The sequence below is a fragment of the Nyctereutes procyonoides genome, unplaced genomic scaffold, assembly GCF_905146905.1.
Source record: "Nyctereutes procyonoides isolate TBG_1078 unplaced genomic scaffold, NYPRO_anot_genome, whole genome shotgun sequence".
In the NCBI taxonomy this organism is placed as follows: domain Eukaryota; kingdom Metazoa; phylum Chordata; class Mammalia; order Carnivora; family Canidae; genus Nyctereutes; species Nyctereutes procyonoides.
Genome location: NW_026575024.1, coordinates 44,611,046 through 44,627,858, shown reverse-complemented (window position 1 = coordinate 44,627,858; position 16,813 = coordinate 44,611,046). Strand labels below are relative to the sequence as shown.

The window sequence follows — 16,813 nt, the reverse complement described above, 5'->3', positions numbered from 1 at the left end:
ATCGATTCCTGCACCGGGCTCCCTACATGGAGCCTGCTTCTCCCCCTGCCTGTGTCTCTGCCTCTCTCTCTGTGTCTCTCATGAATAAATAAATAAAATCTTAAAAAAAGAAAAAAGATCTTAAACAACTAAATTTGCACTTTAAGGAACCTGGTAAAGGAGATCAAATTAGGCCCAAAGTTAGCAGAAGGTAGAAAATACAAAGATCAGAGCAGAAATAAGTGAACTAGAAAAACAGTAGAAAAGCAATGAAACTAAGAGTTGATTTTTGAAAAGACAAACAAAATTGACAAACCTTAAGCTAGACTAAGAAAAAAGAGACAAAAGACTCAAAAGCAGAAATGAGAGGAGATATTACAACTGGTAACAGAAATACAAAGTATCATAAGAGGCTACTGTGAACAATTATATGGCAACAAACTGAACAACCTAGAATAAATGGATAAATTCCTAGAAACATATAACTTACCTAGTCTGAAAAATGAATAAATAGAGAATATTAACAGTTGAATAACAAGAGACTGAATCAGCAATCAAAAACCTCCTGCCAAAGAAAAGCCCCAGAACAGATGGTTTCACTGGTAAATTCTACCAAATATTTAATGAAGAATTGACACCAATCCTTCTCAAACTCTTCCAAAAATTGAAGAGGAAGGAATACTCCCAAATGTATTTTATGAGGCCAGCATTACTCTGATAGCAAAGCCAGATAAGGACATTACAAGAAAACTACAGACCAATATCCTTGATGAATATGAATGCAAAATTCTCAACAAAATATTACCAAACTGGATTCAACAGCATGATAAAAGGATCATATACCATGATCAAGCAGGATTTATCCTTGTGATGCAAGGATGGTTCAATACATAGAAATCAATACAAGTGATATACCACATTAATAGAAAAATAAAAACCATATGATCATGTCAATAGATGCAGAGAAAGCATTTGATGAAATATTACATCTCTTCATGGTAAGAATGCTCAATAAATAGGTCCAGTAGAAAAAAAATATTTCAATTAAACAAAGGCCATTTATAACAAGCCCATAGCTAGCATCATACCCAACAGTGAATGACTGAAAGCTATTCTTCTAAGATCAGGAACAGAACAAGTGTGCCCACTCACCACTCCTATTCAACAAAGGACTGCAAGTCCTAGCCAGAGAAATCAGGCAAAAAAAAAAAAAAAAAAAAAAAAAAAAAGAATAAAAAGGCATCCAAATCAGAAAGGAAGTAGTAAAACTGTCTTTGTTTGAAAATGATATGTTATCTTACATATAGAAAATCCTGGGACACCTGGGTGGCTCAGTCAGTTAAGTGTGTGCCTTCAGCTCAGGTCATGATCTCGGGGTCCTAGGACAGAGCCCCATATTGGGCTCCCTGCTCAGTGGGGAGCCTGCTTCTCTCTCTCTCTCTCCCCTCCCCCCTGCTCATGCAATCCCTCTCTGTCTCCTTCAAATGAATAAATAAAACATCTTAAAAAAAAAAAAGAAAATCCTAAAGACTCCACCAAAAAACTGTTAGAACTGATAAATGAATTCTGCAAAGTTGCATGATACCAAACCAACAGAAATCAGTTGCAGGATGCCTGGGTGGCTCAGCAGCTGAGCATCTGCCTTCGTCTCGGTGTGATCCTGATATCCAGGATCGGGTCCCACACAAAGCTCCCTGTGGGGAGCCTGCTTCTCCCTCTGCCTATGTCTCTGCCTCTCTCTCTCTCTCTGTGTCTGTCATGAATAAATAAATACATCTTTAAAAAAAGAAAGAAAAATATCAGTTGCATTTTTCTCTTTCTTCTTTTCTTTTCTTTCTTTTCTTTTCCTTTCTTTCTTTCTTTTCTTTCTTTCTTTCTTTCTTTCTTTCTTTCTTTCTTTCTTTCTTTCTTTCTTTCTTCTTTCTTTTTTGACACAGAGAGAGAGAGAGAGCACAAGCAGGGGGAGTGGCAGGTAGAGGAAGGAGAAGCAGACTCCTCAGGAACATGACCTGAGCTGAAGGCAGAGGCCTAACCAACTGAGCCACCCAGGTACCCACCCCTCAGTTGCATTTCTATACACTAACAATGAAATACTTGAAAAAGAAATAAAGAAAACAATCATATTCACAATTGTATCAAAACAATTGGATTAGAAGAATTAACATTGTTAAAATGTTCATACACCCAAAACCATCTCTAGATTCAGTACAATCCCTAACAAAATTCCAATGGCATTTCTCACAGAAATAGAACAAACCATCCTAAAATTTCTATGAAACCACGAAGACAGCAAATAGCCAAAGCAATCCTGAGAAAGAACAAAACTGGAGGGACATCTGGGTGGCTCAGTAAGTTAAGTAACTGACCCTTGGTTTTGGCTCAGGTTTTGAGTTCCAGGTCATGAGATCCCAGCCCCAAGTTGGACTCTGTGCTCAGCAGGGTGTCTGCTAGGTTTCTCTCTCTCTCTCACTTTGCTCCTCCCCTTTGCTGCTTACTCCCTCTCTCCCTCTCTCTCTTTTAAAAAGGAGTGCCTAGGTGGCCCAGTCAGTTAAGCATCTGACTCTTGGTCTTGACTCAGGTTGTGATCTCTTCCAGGAGTTATACAACATTTTTTTTGATACGACACCAAAACCACAAACAACAAAAGCAAAAATTAATAAGATAGATGACACAAGGGGCATCTGGATGGCTCAGTCAGTTAAGCATCTGACTTCAGCCCAGGTCATGATTCCAGAGTCCTAGGATCCAGCCCCATGTCAGGCTCCCTGTTGAGCAGGGAGTCTGCCTCTCTCTCTGCCCCTCCCCCTGCTCCTTCTCTCACTATCTCTTAAAAAAGAAAGAAGAAAGATAACACCAACTCAAAAGCTTCTGCACAGCAAAAGGAACAACCAACACAATGAAAAGGCAACCTACAGAAATGGGAGAAAGTATCTGTAGACCATGTATCAAAATATTAGACAGGAGGTTAATATCCAAAATGCAAATGCATAAAGAACTCATACAACTCAACAGGGAAAAAAGCTCCGATTTAAAAATGGGCAGAGAACCTGAATAGAGACATTTTTTCCAAAGAATACACACAAATGATCAACAGGTACATGGAAAGATGCTCACCTTCACTAATCATCAGGAGATAAAAATCAAAACCACAATGAAAAATTTCCTTACAACTATTAGAAGAGCTATCAGCAAAAAGATGAGAGATAACAAGCATTGGCAAGAACATGGAATAAAAGTACATGTTCAACTGGTAGAGCATGCAACTCTTGACCTCAGGGGGTCTTGAGTTCAAGCTCTATGTTGGGTGCAGAGATTACTTTAAAAAAAAAAATCTTCAAAAAAAAAAAAAGTAACTCTCTTGTGCTGTTTGTAGGAATATAAATTGCTGTAGCCAGCATAGAAAACAGTATGAAGGTTTCTCAAAAAATTAAAAACAGAAGTGCCATATGACCTAGCAATCCTACTTTAGGTTGTATAGCCAAAGGAAACAAAAACAGGATCTTGAATAGATATCTGCACTCCTGTGTTATTGCAGCATTATTCACAACAGCCGACATATGAAAACAACCTAAGTATCCTTCAATAGATGAATGAATTTAAAAATGTGGCAGATAGGCCTACAATGGAATATTATTCACCCATGGGAAAGAAAGAAATCCTACCATTTACAACAACACAGATGGACCATGATGGCATTATGCTAAGCAAAATAAATAAGAGAAAGGGAAATATTGTATCATTAATTTGTGGAATCTAAAAAAGAACACATAGTAACAGTAAAATTGTGGTTACCAGGGGTTGGGAGGTGAATGAAATAGGGGATATCAGTCAAGGACACAAAACTTTCAGTTGTAAGGTGATTAGTTCTGGGGATCTAATACAGCAGGTGATTATAATTAACAATACTGTATTATATACTTGAAAGTTGCTAAAAGAATGGACCCTAAGCCTTCTCACTACAAAAAAGTACTGGTAATTACATGACATGATGGAGGTGTTAGCTAATGTTATGGTGCAATCATTTTATAATACAGAAGTGTATCAAATCAACACTACGTATACCTTAAATAATCTGTCAATTATATCTCAATAAAGCTGGAATATATATAAAAAAAAAAGCATTCTCTAAAAAAAAAAGGCCTGACGGATCTGGGTTTGTCCTTTTGTTCACTAAAAGACCTGACTGGTGTCTGCATGAATCGTTACTTTTCAGTCATTTGTCTCATCGTGTAAAAACATAGTTTTTAAAATGGTGCTGTTGGGCCCAAATAACCTCTGACTCTTCCTTTTTTCATTAGCCTGAAGCTATAGGCTGAATGAAAATATATGAAAGTCCTTAGAGGAAAATGCAAAAACCTATGAAAAAATAAAAATAAAAACCCTTTCAGTGGAGAAGAAACAAACATTATGGACCAGTGCCTCAGAATCTAATTTTTAGGGCCAATTTTCACCTTAAGAAACTAATGCCTTTATCTCTCTAAGGTCATCCTGTACTTCACCAGATATATTTTCATTTTCCATCATGTAGATAAGAGTTTCAGCACCTGCAGTGCACATTGGAACCATATGGGGAGCATTTTAAAAATACTGATTGTGTCTGACCTCAAAAGAATGATCTGCTTGGTCTAAGTATATCCAAGCATCAGAATTTTTAACAGAGATATAACTTACTTACCATAGAAATAAACCTTTAAAGAGTATACAATTCAGTAGTTTTTAGTATATTTACAAAGGTGTATACTTTCAACCACTAATTCCAAAACATTTTCATCCCCTGCCCCACCCCTACAAAAAATCCCAAACCCTTTATTAGTTATTCCCCATCCATCTCTTTCTCCAGCCACAAATCTATTTTCCATCTCTATGGACTTGCTTATCATAGGCTTTCATATAAATGGAATCATATGGGGATCCCTGGGTGGCTCAGGGGTTTAGCACCTGCCTTCGGCCCAGGGCATGATCCTGGAGTCCCGTGATCGAATCCCATATTGGGCTCCCTGCATGGAGCTTGCTTCTCCCTCTGCCTGTGTCTCTGCCTCTTGCTTTCTCTCTCTCTCTGTATCTCTCATGAATAAATAAATAAAATCTTTTTTTAGAAAAGTAAATGGAATCACACAATACATGGTCTTTGAGGTCTGGCTGCTTTCACCTGGCATAATGTTTTCAAGGTTCATACACATTGTAGCATGTATCTTCATTCCCCTTTATGTCCTAAAAATATTCCATTGGATAGCTACACCACCTTTTGTTGATTAATCATTCATCAGCAGATGGGACATTTGGGTTATTTCCACTATTTGTCTACTACAAATAATACTCCTATGAATGTTCACGTACATGTTTTTTGTGTGGACCTGCATTTTCAATTCTAGGAGTGGAACTGTTGGATTAAATGGTAATTCTACGTTTAACTTTTTGAGAAAATGCCAGATTGTTTTGTAAAGTAGTTATGCTATATTATAATCCCACCAGCAATGTATGAGGGTTCCACTTTCTCCACATCCTCACCAACACTTGTTATTTGTCCCTCTCTTTTATTATAACCATCCTAGCAAATGTGAAGTGGTTTTGGTTTTGTGGTTTTTGGTTTGTATTTCCCTAATGACTAACAGTGTTGAGTGTCATTTCATGAGCTTATTGGCCATTTGTATATATCTTTTTTTGGAGAAATGTCTATTCAAATCCTTTATCCACATTTTAGTTAGATAATTTGTCTCTTTATTGCTGTATGAGTCCATTATATATTCTGGATACAAGTTTGTTGGCATGGGGATAGTTTAAAAGCCTCCCAGGTTGTTCTTATATAAACTGAGCTTGAGAACCACTGATATAAATAAAAACAAGTCTCAAACAGATCATGTTATCAGAATGAAAGAACTTTTGGTTTCAAGTTTTCCAAGAAAAGTAATATTCTTTAAATAGCTCTTTAGTTTTGTCAGAGAAATCAGTGTATGAAGAATCCCTGAATGATCATCCTAGAAGTAAAACCTTTGAATGCTTTTCAATAAACTGGCACAAAGCAAAGGTCAAATAACCACTTGAAAAAAAACTAATTTGTGGTCATCTGTGTTTGAACCTTGGGATTGTATGAATGAAGTATTCAGGTATAGGGCTGGGAACCCAAGGGTTCTATCCATATGCCAAAGACAACACAAAAATTCATTCACAATAAGATTATCTTGTCAAAACAATCTTCAATCCAAGCTTGCATAAACTTCTTTTAAAGGCCTTTACAAAAATTGCCCTCTATATTTCTCATGTGATGCAAAGAGAATATCTTAGCTCACATATGAATTGCTTTCTTTTCTTGATTCCTAAAACTATCAACAAAAGGCTGACCTTGTAAGATCCCTGTACACAAATCAACAACAAGCCATTTGGAGGGGAGCTTCAGTCCTTTAAAAGAGTACTCAAATGTGGTCCCTGAACCAGCAGCATCAGTATCATCCAGGAACTAGTGAAAAATGCACATTCTCAGGCCCATCCCAGACCTACAAGATCATGCTGAGGGTGGGTCCCAGTAATCCGTTTTCTTATCACCCCAAGAAGTCATTTCAAAGCATGCTTGAGTTTGAGTACTTACTACTTAAAAATATTTTCCTCGCATTTCTCATACACACATAAAGCAGATGCACTGGCCATGGCCTTATCCTTCCTATGGCTGGACAGTCACCACATATTCCCTAATTACCCTGAGACACTAAGAGTCTCGATGTTTTCTTCAGTCAGACAATGCTCCATACCACTGAGCAGATGCTGTGAATATCCCTATTTCGGCATTTTCAACTCTTAAGAATGCCCAAAGCCTCAGACAGAGTGGTGTGAGGCAGACTGCCATCATGCTATTTTTCAGGAAGGCCTATTCCAGCAGGCTCAAACCAGTATAAAGACCTAGAGATACCTCAACACACTTGCATTTAGCTATGAGAATGGGGATTGAATCCTTATTATCAAACTTGTGGAGACAAATGTAGAGAAGGAAGCCACAGCTAGCTAATAAAATTCTGTAAGGAAGGAGCGTCCCTCTGTGAATGCCTCCACGGAATGAGAGACAATCTCTCTCTCTCTCTTTTTTTTTTTTTAAAGATTGAGAGACAATCTCAAGAGTTGCAGAGTTGCTCATAGTGGCCACCCAGGGAGCTGGGTCAGCCTGCCTGCTGCTTTGAGCTGAGACACACTAAAGTTAGCTAGCTTGCCAGTTCTCTTCTGTGTCTCTTCCCCCTACTTCCCGTGGGTGTAGGTCCCCCCACAGGGTTTACAGCTGGCAAACCAGAGGGGGTGGGTTCCATCTTTCTTTATTCCCATCTCTGCCTCCCATCTCACTAAAACCTTCTAGGACAAATGATGTGGAATTAGGATATTAGTGGAGCATGTTCTGAATCAGTGGTCACAAATGCTCACAAGGGCCAGGTTGGTATAAAGTGGGGAAGATGGCTGGAGGAGGGGCATGAGCCCCCAGGGCACAGTGGGAATGGTGATGGGCTCAACGGCACCTGCACTGTCTACAATGGCAGCTGCTCCAAAGCTCCAACTCACTAGGGCCCAACAGCAGGCCTTCTGATTTTTCTAAAGAAGCTAGAAATTGTTATATACACTTTCCTAATTTTTAAATGCTAGCCACAAATACAACAAAATTTAATCATCTATAACCTAAATCAAATCATGAGAAAACAATGGACAAATCCAAACTGTGAAGCGCTGCATAAAATAACTGACCTGTGCTCTTCAAAACTGTCATTGTCATGAAAAACAAAGACAGACTGGGGAGTAGTTTGGGGTTACATGAGACTGAAGACACATGACACCGAGTGCAACAGATGATGTGGATTTATTCTGCTGTAAAGGACTGTCAATATAATCTGAATAAGGTCTGTATAATAGGATTGTCAGAATCATACCTGCTCACCCTGATCATTGTAGTGCAGTTACATTCTTGTTTTTAGGAAATACACACCAAGTATTTAACAGTAAAGGGGCATTATATCCACAATTTATTCTTAAATGGTTCAGAAAAAATATATGAATAAACAGTTCTAAAATAGTACATATATGTATAATATTTATATTATGGCATAAATATATTTAGGTTACAATACAACAAATAACCTAAATATATATGTTTATATCTAAAAATAGATAAATATAAAGAAAAAGCAAGCAAAGAGAATGATAAAGCAAATGTGGTAGAATGTTATCATTTAGGGAATATCAGTGCTTAAAAGTTTTCTGTAAGTGTGAACTTTTGTTAAAACAGAAAGTTAAAAAATATTATTTTCCAAGTCAAACAAAATCCATGTGCCAGCAGGATGCTGGCCTGTGACCTCCAGCCTCTGGGATCTTGGGGTCTCAGAAATCTCCCCCAGACATCCTCAAGAATCTCTCCTTTTCACCCTAACTTCCATCCCTACCTTCAGGGGCAGGGCAAAGAGTCTACAGCAGCCCGATATCTGGATGTACTTTGCAAAATCCTAAAAACCTAAGGCCAGGTCATACTGGGAAGAAGGGTGATGTCATTGCTCAGAAGTGGACCTGGCACACCACCTGCAGGGGCCTTAGGAAGCAAGGAGAGGATGGCAGCTCTGGCAGGGCTGGGCAAAAACCAGGAGCAACATCACTTATTTCTTTCATTTCTCTCACTGAGTGTATCCGCAGGCAGATTAATCACTAACCTCACATACAACAGCATGATTCTCTTTGTCTTGGGCCTCTATTAGTTCAGCCAGGAAGTACTCGCCATAAGTTTCCTTCAGAAGTGTGTCATGGCGCATAAATATCGGCATGAGATCATCATGATCTTCGACCCTGTTTAATGCAAAGGCTTAATTAAGTTCAGTGTTTGTTCCTTCAGTGGAGCACCTACTATGTGCCAGAGCCTATTCTAAATGCCAGGAACACAGCAACATGCTCATGACATGAACTTGCATTCTGATAGGAGAAACAGAATGGAAATACAACAAATACATCACTTCAAACATTTCAAATAGTGGTAAGTGCTCTGGGATGGAGAGGGTCAAGTGGTGAGGGAAGACCTCTCCAAAGATGGACATCTGAGCTGAGACCTGAATAAACAGAAGGGGAGAGAGCTATGTCGAGAGACCTGGGTTGGGGGGTGGGGATTCCAGGCAGAGGGAACACATTCAGTATATTTGGATATGGAACTTAGGGCAGCATTTGTCATGAGAAAAAGGACAAAAAGCTGAGGATAGTATTTTCCAATTGGGTTCCAAGGAATGCTACTTCTATAACATTGTCCTCAGCATCCCCTGCTTCCCTCCCAAAAGAATTCTACCATCTAAAGACAATTTCCTGGTATAGGTGCCTTCTGGAGTGCCACAGTTATGTATTAAAGACTGAGAAGTAACATAAAGAATATTTAACATAAAGAACATTTAACCTTGTTTATGCATTTACCCAACGCTGGCCCATGGTACTCTTTATTCCTATCAAGGTGGACGGGGAACAGAAGCCATGGTGCTCGCCAGCCCTTCTGACTCAAAGAAAGTTCCAGCAGTTACCTTGGCAGGGTTCTAGGGTTAATTCCTTTATATTCTAGTTGTCCTTTTAAACTGAGGAGGTTCCCTTCATTCCTGTGTCTCTGCCTCCCTTGTTTGTTCTCTCTGTGGTCCCTCTATTGTTTGTTGTGCTATTCAGAAGCTGTTCATTCAGTCTTCTGTTCTTCAGGAGGAATTGCTTTAAAATAGCAACTGATTTGGTGTGTCCATGGCAGAGGTGACTTCAGGGTCTTCTTTTGTCGCCATCTTGGACCAGAAGTCTACTCTTTATTCCTAAGACATTGCTACATTTCCCATAAAGGGGGAAATGCTGGTTTAAAAATAATGAAACTCTACTCACCATCTTGGAGACATTCACCTCAGATTTCCATTGTCAGGATTCTGTACAGTGACCTTGACAAACAGTATGGGAAGAGAGGGAGAACCAGGAACCAGGTTTATGGTAGCACAGTGATGCTGATCCTTGAACTCCATTTTGCTTCCAGTGTTCAACATTCTTTTCTTCTTTTTAATACACTCTTGGTTATATTTAGTACTCTATTTTGCCTGTCCAGGATGTTCTTATACTTAATTCCTGGTACTTTTCTTATTAAAATGTTCTACTACTTTTGTTTTTCTGTAATATTTCTGATTTGGCTACTAATTTTTATCTTTTCTTCTACCTACTTCATTACTATGCCATTTTAATCATCCTATTTGATCTTCTAATATGTTCTCTTTGACACTAATAGTAGGTTCATTTGAGTGTTCATATGTATATAAAGCTCAGGGCTTTGCCCAGATAATCTCTGTTGCTATACTTCTCATAGCAACCCCAGGAGGTAGGCATTGCCATCTTCACTCTGTAGATGGAGGAGAGCAAGGTTCATGGAGATGATGAAATCCTTTGCCTGAGATGACAGAAATAGTTGGCAGCAGAGCCATGTTATGAACTCAGGTCAGCTTAGACCCTAGCGTCCCATATTATACTAAGCCCACAATGCACTTCAAAAATTTACTTCCAAAAATTACTTAGACCTTCCTTTTGAAAATGGGGAGCAAGAAGCATGAACACAAGCAAAACAACTGAGAGGAGACTGGCTGAACAGCCAGAGGTCAACAACATGAGCTGACTCACCCAGCTCTGCCACAACTCCTAGATCAGATTCCCCCAAACCTATCACATTCTACCCTCCACATCTAAATACTTTAAATTGGACAACTCCATGCAATTTGGATGAAACTCTCTCTACCCTGTTTCCAAGATGAAACCTTTACTTCTGGTGACAAAGCCTCATCTGTTGGAATGATTGTTGATTTTTCATCAGTAATAAGTGTCTTGGTGGAAGAAACACGTATTTGAAAAACTAGGCCTCTGCTATATGAAACCTCAGAGGTAAAGAGAAAGCTAGCCAGCCAACCATGGTATAGGAAAGAAAAAAACAAAGAAAACAAAGAAAAGATGACAACCAGGGGGGCTTAAACATAACTCCTCAAGTTGAACCTTATTCTTAAGCTCTTGTCCCTTTGGAAGGGAGAGACTGCAGACGGTGCTTATTGAAGTAACCAGGATATTTGCTTTTTATACTATCAACCTGGCATTGATGTCATCACCAACCAACAGTCTCATTCTACATGCCAGGGCATCAGAGGGATTCTCTAGTGGGGAGTCCAAAACATGGAGCCAGAACTGAATAATGTATAGAATTGTTGAATATTATACACCTGAAACTAATATAACCCTGTGTGTTCATTATACCGGAATTATTAAAATAATGATGAACTAATAAATAAATACACTTCGAACACAGGGCCAGAAACAAATATATCAAATACAACAAATATATTGACAATACAAATGTCTTTAGGATGGATGGGACTGCACTCTGACACCACAGCCATTTTACAAGCTATTTCAGTGCCACACCAATTTTTTAAAGTAGTCTTTGACTACTTGCCCATCTATTTTTGTGTATACACAGTCACTTTGAGAGCTACCAGTGGCCATCTGTGGCTGGGAATACTAAAGCTCCACAATAAATGCATTGAAGGCTGGTAGTGCTCTTTTGAAAAGATTGGAGGATAAATGATACAGTGTAGTGGTCAAAGCCTGGGCTGGATGCCAGAATGCCAAAGTCTGGATTTAATAATTGTGACCTTAGACAAATCACTTAACCTCTCTGTGCCATAGTTTTCTCATCTGTCATAAAGACAGTAAATTAAATGTTGAGATAATAATGTGTGACATGGTACTGTTATTAATATTCCTAACACTTAGGTAGGAATGGTAAATAAGAACAACTGAAGAACATTTATAATCAATGCATGGAATGGAACAGGTTATCACTACAGATGCTTGAATGAATCATTGCGCTAGTTGTCCACTGGCCACTATAGGTATAAACTTTCCCATTCTGTCCACTATTGCTAATTGGTTTAAAACTCTGCTTTCTTCACCTCACTCCCTTACTCAAAACTTTTGCTAGCCCCCACTGTTTCTGGGATGAGCCTAGAGCCCTTAGCCTCATTTTTAAGGCCTCTTTCTATCATTATCACCAACAATAACACAAGTTGATCTACTCATTGTCCGTAGAAGGGGTCCTTACCATCTTCCCTCCTTCTGCCTCTGTCTCTAACCCAGCACTGTGACTCCCTCATTTATTCCAAATTCCTGCATCCTTCAATGTTCACTTCCCCCGACATACACCCTCCAGTGGCTCATCTTCCCAGGCGCCTTTCCCGGAAACCATAATGACGGGGTCAAAACTGGATATCTATTGCCCACCTTTGTGTTAATGTTGATACAGGGCATGTTCCCAACCAAGGAATATGCTCTTTGGGGACACAGACAGAGTTCTGTGCTTCTCTGTAAACAAAGGTTAACCAGAACACTCTGACCCCTCTCCTAGGCTAGACTTCAACCTTGACTTATAAAGACTTGAACAAATACCCACATAGTTTCTCTGAGCTCAAGACCACAAGCTTAGGATGACTCCAGCCCCTCTTGAAGTGCCTTCCTGAGAAAGCAAGGCTGCCAAAAGCATTTCTTAATTATTTTAGCCAACACCTGAGAGTAGTGCCCCTGTCTCCCAGGCTCTGTGGGAGGGCAGGAGCCTAATTTCAATGAGCTCCAGCCAGCAACTCAGATGGGTTTCACAAGAAACTTCCCCCACTTCCCACTTCTCATAAGTTTTCACTTCCCTGACTCTACAGTGGCTCTCCCCACCCTCTCCCAATCCCCTCATTTTCTCTTTAAAAGGTCTAGTCACCTCTGTACAAACCAAAGTTGACTCCAGTTCACACTGACTGCTTTTCCCCACTTGTAATAGTTATTACTGATTAAAATTGGTCCTTACTACCTTACTAACCAGAGTCTGGTTTTGTTGACCTTTGATATCTGCATATCCTGTAGGCCCTAGCACAGGAGCAACAGTGACAGCCAACATGGTCAGGGCCCTTACCACATTCCCAGGACATATGGGTATCCCACAGGCACTGACAATGCTGAGGAGTGCCACTGCTAAGCCCATTTTCCAGGTTAGGGGGATGTGGCCTGAAGGGGAACCCACCTGGGGAGAGAGCCCACAGCCCTGTACTGACTGAGAAACCTGCCCAGGTATTTCAATGCTAAGCCTTAGTTTCTCATCTACTTAACAGGCAGGGACAAGGGTAGCAGGAAAGGTACAATGTACTGATAAGGCACTCTCTGCAGGCAGTAAGACCTCAGCAGCATTTGCTGTGGGGAGACTTCACATTCCCCTGTCACATCCACACCACCTGGCAATGCCCCAGCGACTGGCTCCCGCAAGCACTCAGGACCTCTGCTCCAAGAGCCTCGAACACCCCATTGCATTCCAGAACCCACTCCCCCACTTGCCAAAAGGGTGCTGCTCATGGAAGGGGTTTTTCTCCATTAAAAGAGAACTGAATACTTGTTTGAAAGAAAGAAGATTCTAAAAGAGAAAAGCCAAAAAATCCATTTTCAAACATTCTGCCAAAAACAAAACTCTACATTGATATTAATAGAGATCATTGTAAGTAATGGGAAGATAATTCAACATCCTAGTCCTTTTAAGTGAATCAAGACACCTCTCATACAGAAAACTCTAAAATCAACTGTGTTCCATGGGATTTTATCTACATGGGATGGAAACAAAAATAACACTGCATGGATATAAAAATCAGAAACAAAGGCTCAGATAAACCCAAGGCCATATGTCTGATCATGAGGCCTCTTTGGCCCTTAACAAAGTTATCCATAATCATCTCTCAATACTAATTCTTCTGGAAAAACAAGAAAATATCCAAATTGTGGCATTCTAAAGAGTTCCTCCCTTCAGCTTTTCCCCAAAATGGATAAAGTGGAACTTGTTCTGCCAAATGCATTCCTTGGGGTAATCGATAATTTATGATCTTGCATCAGCCCCAGTGCTAATGATAAAAGTATGACATCAGCCTTGCAGAGTCTCAAATGGCATGTGACAAAGTCCAGCTATACAGAAACAAAACACCTCAGCTCCTAAAAACAATTCATCCAGTAAAATGTTCAAATTTGAGCATTTTGAGGTAATGAGCACTGCCTGCCTCTGGGATAGGAGAGCGGTAACTCAGTGTGAATTTGTCCAGTACAGTATAGCCACATGTCCAGCACGTGACCCACAGTATTTCAGGGGTTATGCCTATGTAAGGTTATAATTCATCAACACAAAGTACAATGGGAATGATACTGTTTTTTTCTATTCAAAAAATGGCTTGGAGGAGGCAACAATGTGCTTGCTAATGTGAATGGATACAGAATATTTTATTTTAACTTGTTTGGATGAAACAAAAGGTCCATCCTGTAAAGACTGATTGATTGCTCAGGTACCTAAATGTCCATCAAACTCTGAAAAATGTACCAGATGAAAATGGGAGTAGAATCCAAAGTATAAGAAAATCAAGAGCCTCTCAAGGACACATCATTTGGGTATGGGTGTCCTCTAAGCCCAGGGGAAGGCAAGGTGGAGGAGGACAGGAACCTGAGGGCTCTCCCTGGCTTCCTGGTAGGACAAACACTCATCATTTCCACTATATCAGTTAGCTGGGCTTTCCAGGAACATCATGATGTCTGTAACCCACAGAACTTTCCCAGCTGACTGGCACGGTCTCTGGGTGATAGGGAGACCCTCGGGTTGCTTCAGAGCTTCAGCATCCTGATCACTCTTCTGTATAATTACAATCCTAGAGGAAAATCTGTAGGCTAGCTTCCCTTGAGGGTAGAAGATGCGTATTATCTCCTTGCCAGCACAGAAAGCACTGCAAACTCACAGGTGGAACGTTCACACTTAAGGACTGGCAGGACATATCACTTCTCGGCCTTTTGGCTAAGATCAAGTGAAGGACTGGCAGGACAGTGGCAGGGGGGAGCCACTTTTGCCTTCATAATATTGGCACAGCCTCTCCTCTCCTGTCTGACGGGATTTTCCACGTCCAGAGTGGATTTGCATTTCATTAGCTAGACTTAAATATGTACTATTGAAAAAGTGATGCTGATGTTACTTTAAATGCCATAAATTCTGTATTTCTTCACGCCCCGAGTATATGTATGTGCCTGTGCTTCAAGGAATCAGTGAATGAAGGAAAAATAAACTCACAAAAGAATCTAATTGAGTGGTCGTCCTACAGAAAGCAAGGTATTTGAGCTAAGCCAAACTTTTACCACTGTTTACCATTTCCACTTGAGGTAGGAGAACCTAAAGTCAGTCTTTTTCTTCAGAGGCATATAACAAAGCACCTTTTTTCTTTCCAAGATCTCTTGAGACCTCTAGTGGCCTTCTGTAAGAAAATCAAATCCATCATTTCTCAACCACATGATGCATTTTAGAACTTTAGATGGATTTTGGAACCATTTAGTTTCTACTCCTTGGAAAATGTCATATTTTTTTTAAATGATGGAGGATTTTAAACCCTAAATGACTTCAAAGCACGTTCAAGGCCAATAAGAGGCCCTGCCATTTACACCACCAGGATCTGATCCAGACATCTATCTTGGCACACCATCACTCCAGGTGGATTGTTAACCAGATTTTACTGGTTGGGTTACTTACCAGAACTCAGGAAGAGCAACAGTGAAGCCCCTAATTGTGCTATTCCTCCTTTTTGAATGCTTTAGAATTCTCATAACTTAAGCATCAGAACATTCATTTATATGAAATTGCTCAGAAGTCCAACTTAAGTAAATTCCAAAAAAGGATGAGGCTATCAAATGCTTAATAAAAACAATTCCTTTTAGAGGTAAAAAGTTAGTATCTAAAAACCATAAACCTCATGTTTTAAAGCCCTCAACTGTCTTTCACCTATTTTACATAGCAGTAATATTGACACAATTTGGTTCACATTTATCAGCAAAAATCAGTATTTTAGTTATTTTACACTGACAGTACATAGTCCTTATCTGGCAAGTCTTCGCCCACTCCCATGAAGGACTTGAAAAAGGTAGGTACCCCCTAGAAAGACTATTCTAATAGTTTCTCAGTCTGAGAACATCTCAAATCCACCAGAGTATGAACCAAGCCCACGATAGATTATAAAGGTGTGTCCAGAAGCAGCTATGCTTTATTTCAAATATCACAAAAAATACAGAACAATAACTTCAATAATTAGTGTCTAAGTGGATGGGCAGATTCCAGCACAATTTTCCACATGGGCGAATCAAAGAACTGGGACTGGGGATTACAATGTTAATTCCCTGGTTCTGAACAATGTTGCTAGGTAAACAGGAGAAGGATAATTACATCCCCAAACCCTTCTCCAGTCTAGTGTTTGAAGAACTGTGTTCTTCACTGTTAATTATCAGTGCAAGTAACTACTGATGAGACAGATGTCAAAAAATCAATGTGGGGGAAATAAGAGAAAAGCAGCAGCCTAAGAGGATCCACCACCATGATCATCTGACCTTCTGAAAAATCTTTTTTCCTGCATCCTTAAGGAAGAGAGAGGATCTACCTAAGTGCATTTTCCAGATGTCTGAAATTCTACACCTGCTAGTGTCAAAACTCAAATGTGAATATTTTGGACAGAGGGCTTCTTAAAATGAGTCTTACCTCTTTATCTTCTAACAAGCAAAACCACCAATCATTATAACGTCACCATTCCCTCATGAATTCACTACTGGATGCTGAACTGTCTTTAGTACCCACTGTCATCTCCTTGCCATTAGGACTATATGCCTCTTGTGATTTGCTACTTGCAGATTTTCTGTAGGCTGGGCAAGAAGGACATTCCACCATCAGGGGCTGAATGAGCAAGACCTCAGCGTCAGGAATCAGGACGGTTTAGTTCAGGCCGGGACAGACCCGTCCCCT

At 39.8% G+C, this 16,813-nt stretch overlaps 1 protein-coding gene across 2 annotated transcripts in view; it reads right to left on the bottom strand.

Annotated features, from left to right (window-relative positions):
• Positions 1 to 16,813, bottom strand: part of CFAP61 (cilia and flagella associated protein 61) — a 277,336-nt gene that overhangs the window by 233,816 nt on the left and 26,707 nt on the right. For both annotated transcript variants that reach the window (XM_055306706.1, XM_055306700.1), the window contains exon 7: positions 8,649 to 8,781. In XM_055306706.1, coding sequence (XP_055162681.1) covers positions 8,649 to 8,781 — 133 coding nt within the window. The remainder of the gene's footprint in view (positions 1 to 8,648; positions 8,782 to 16,813) is intronic.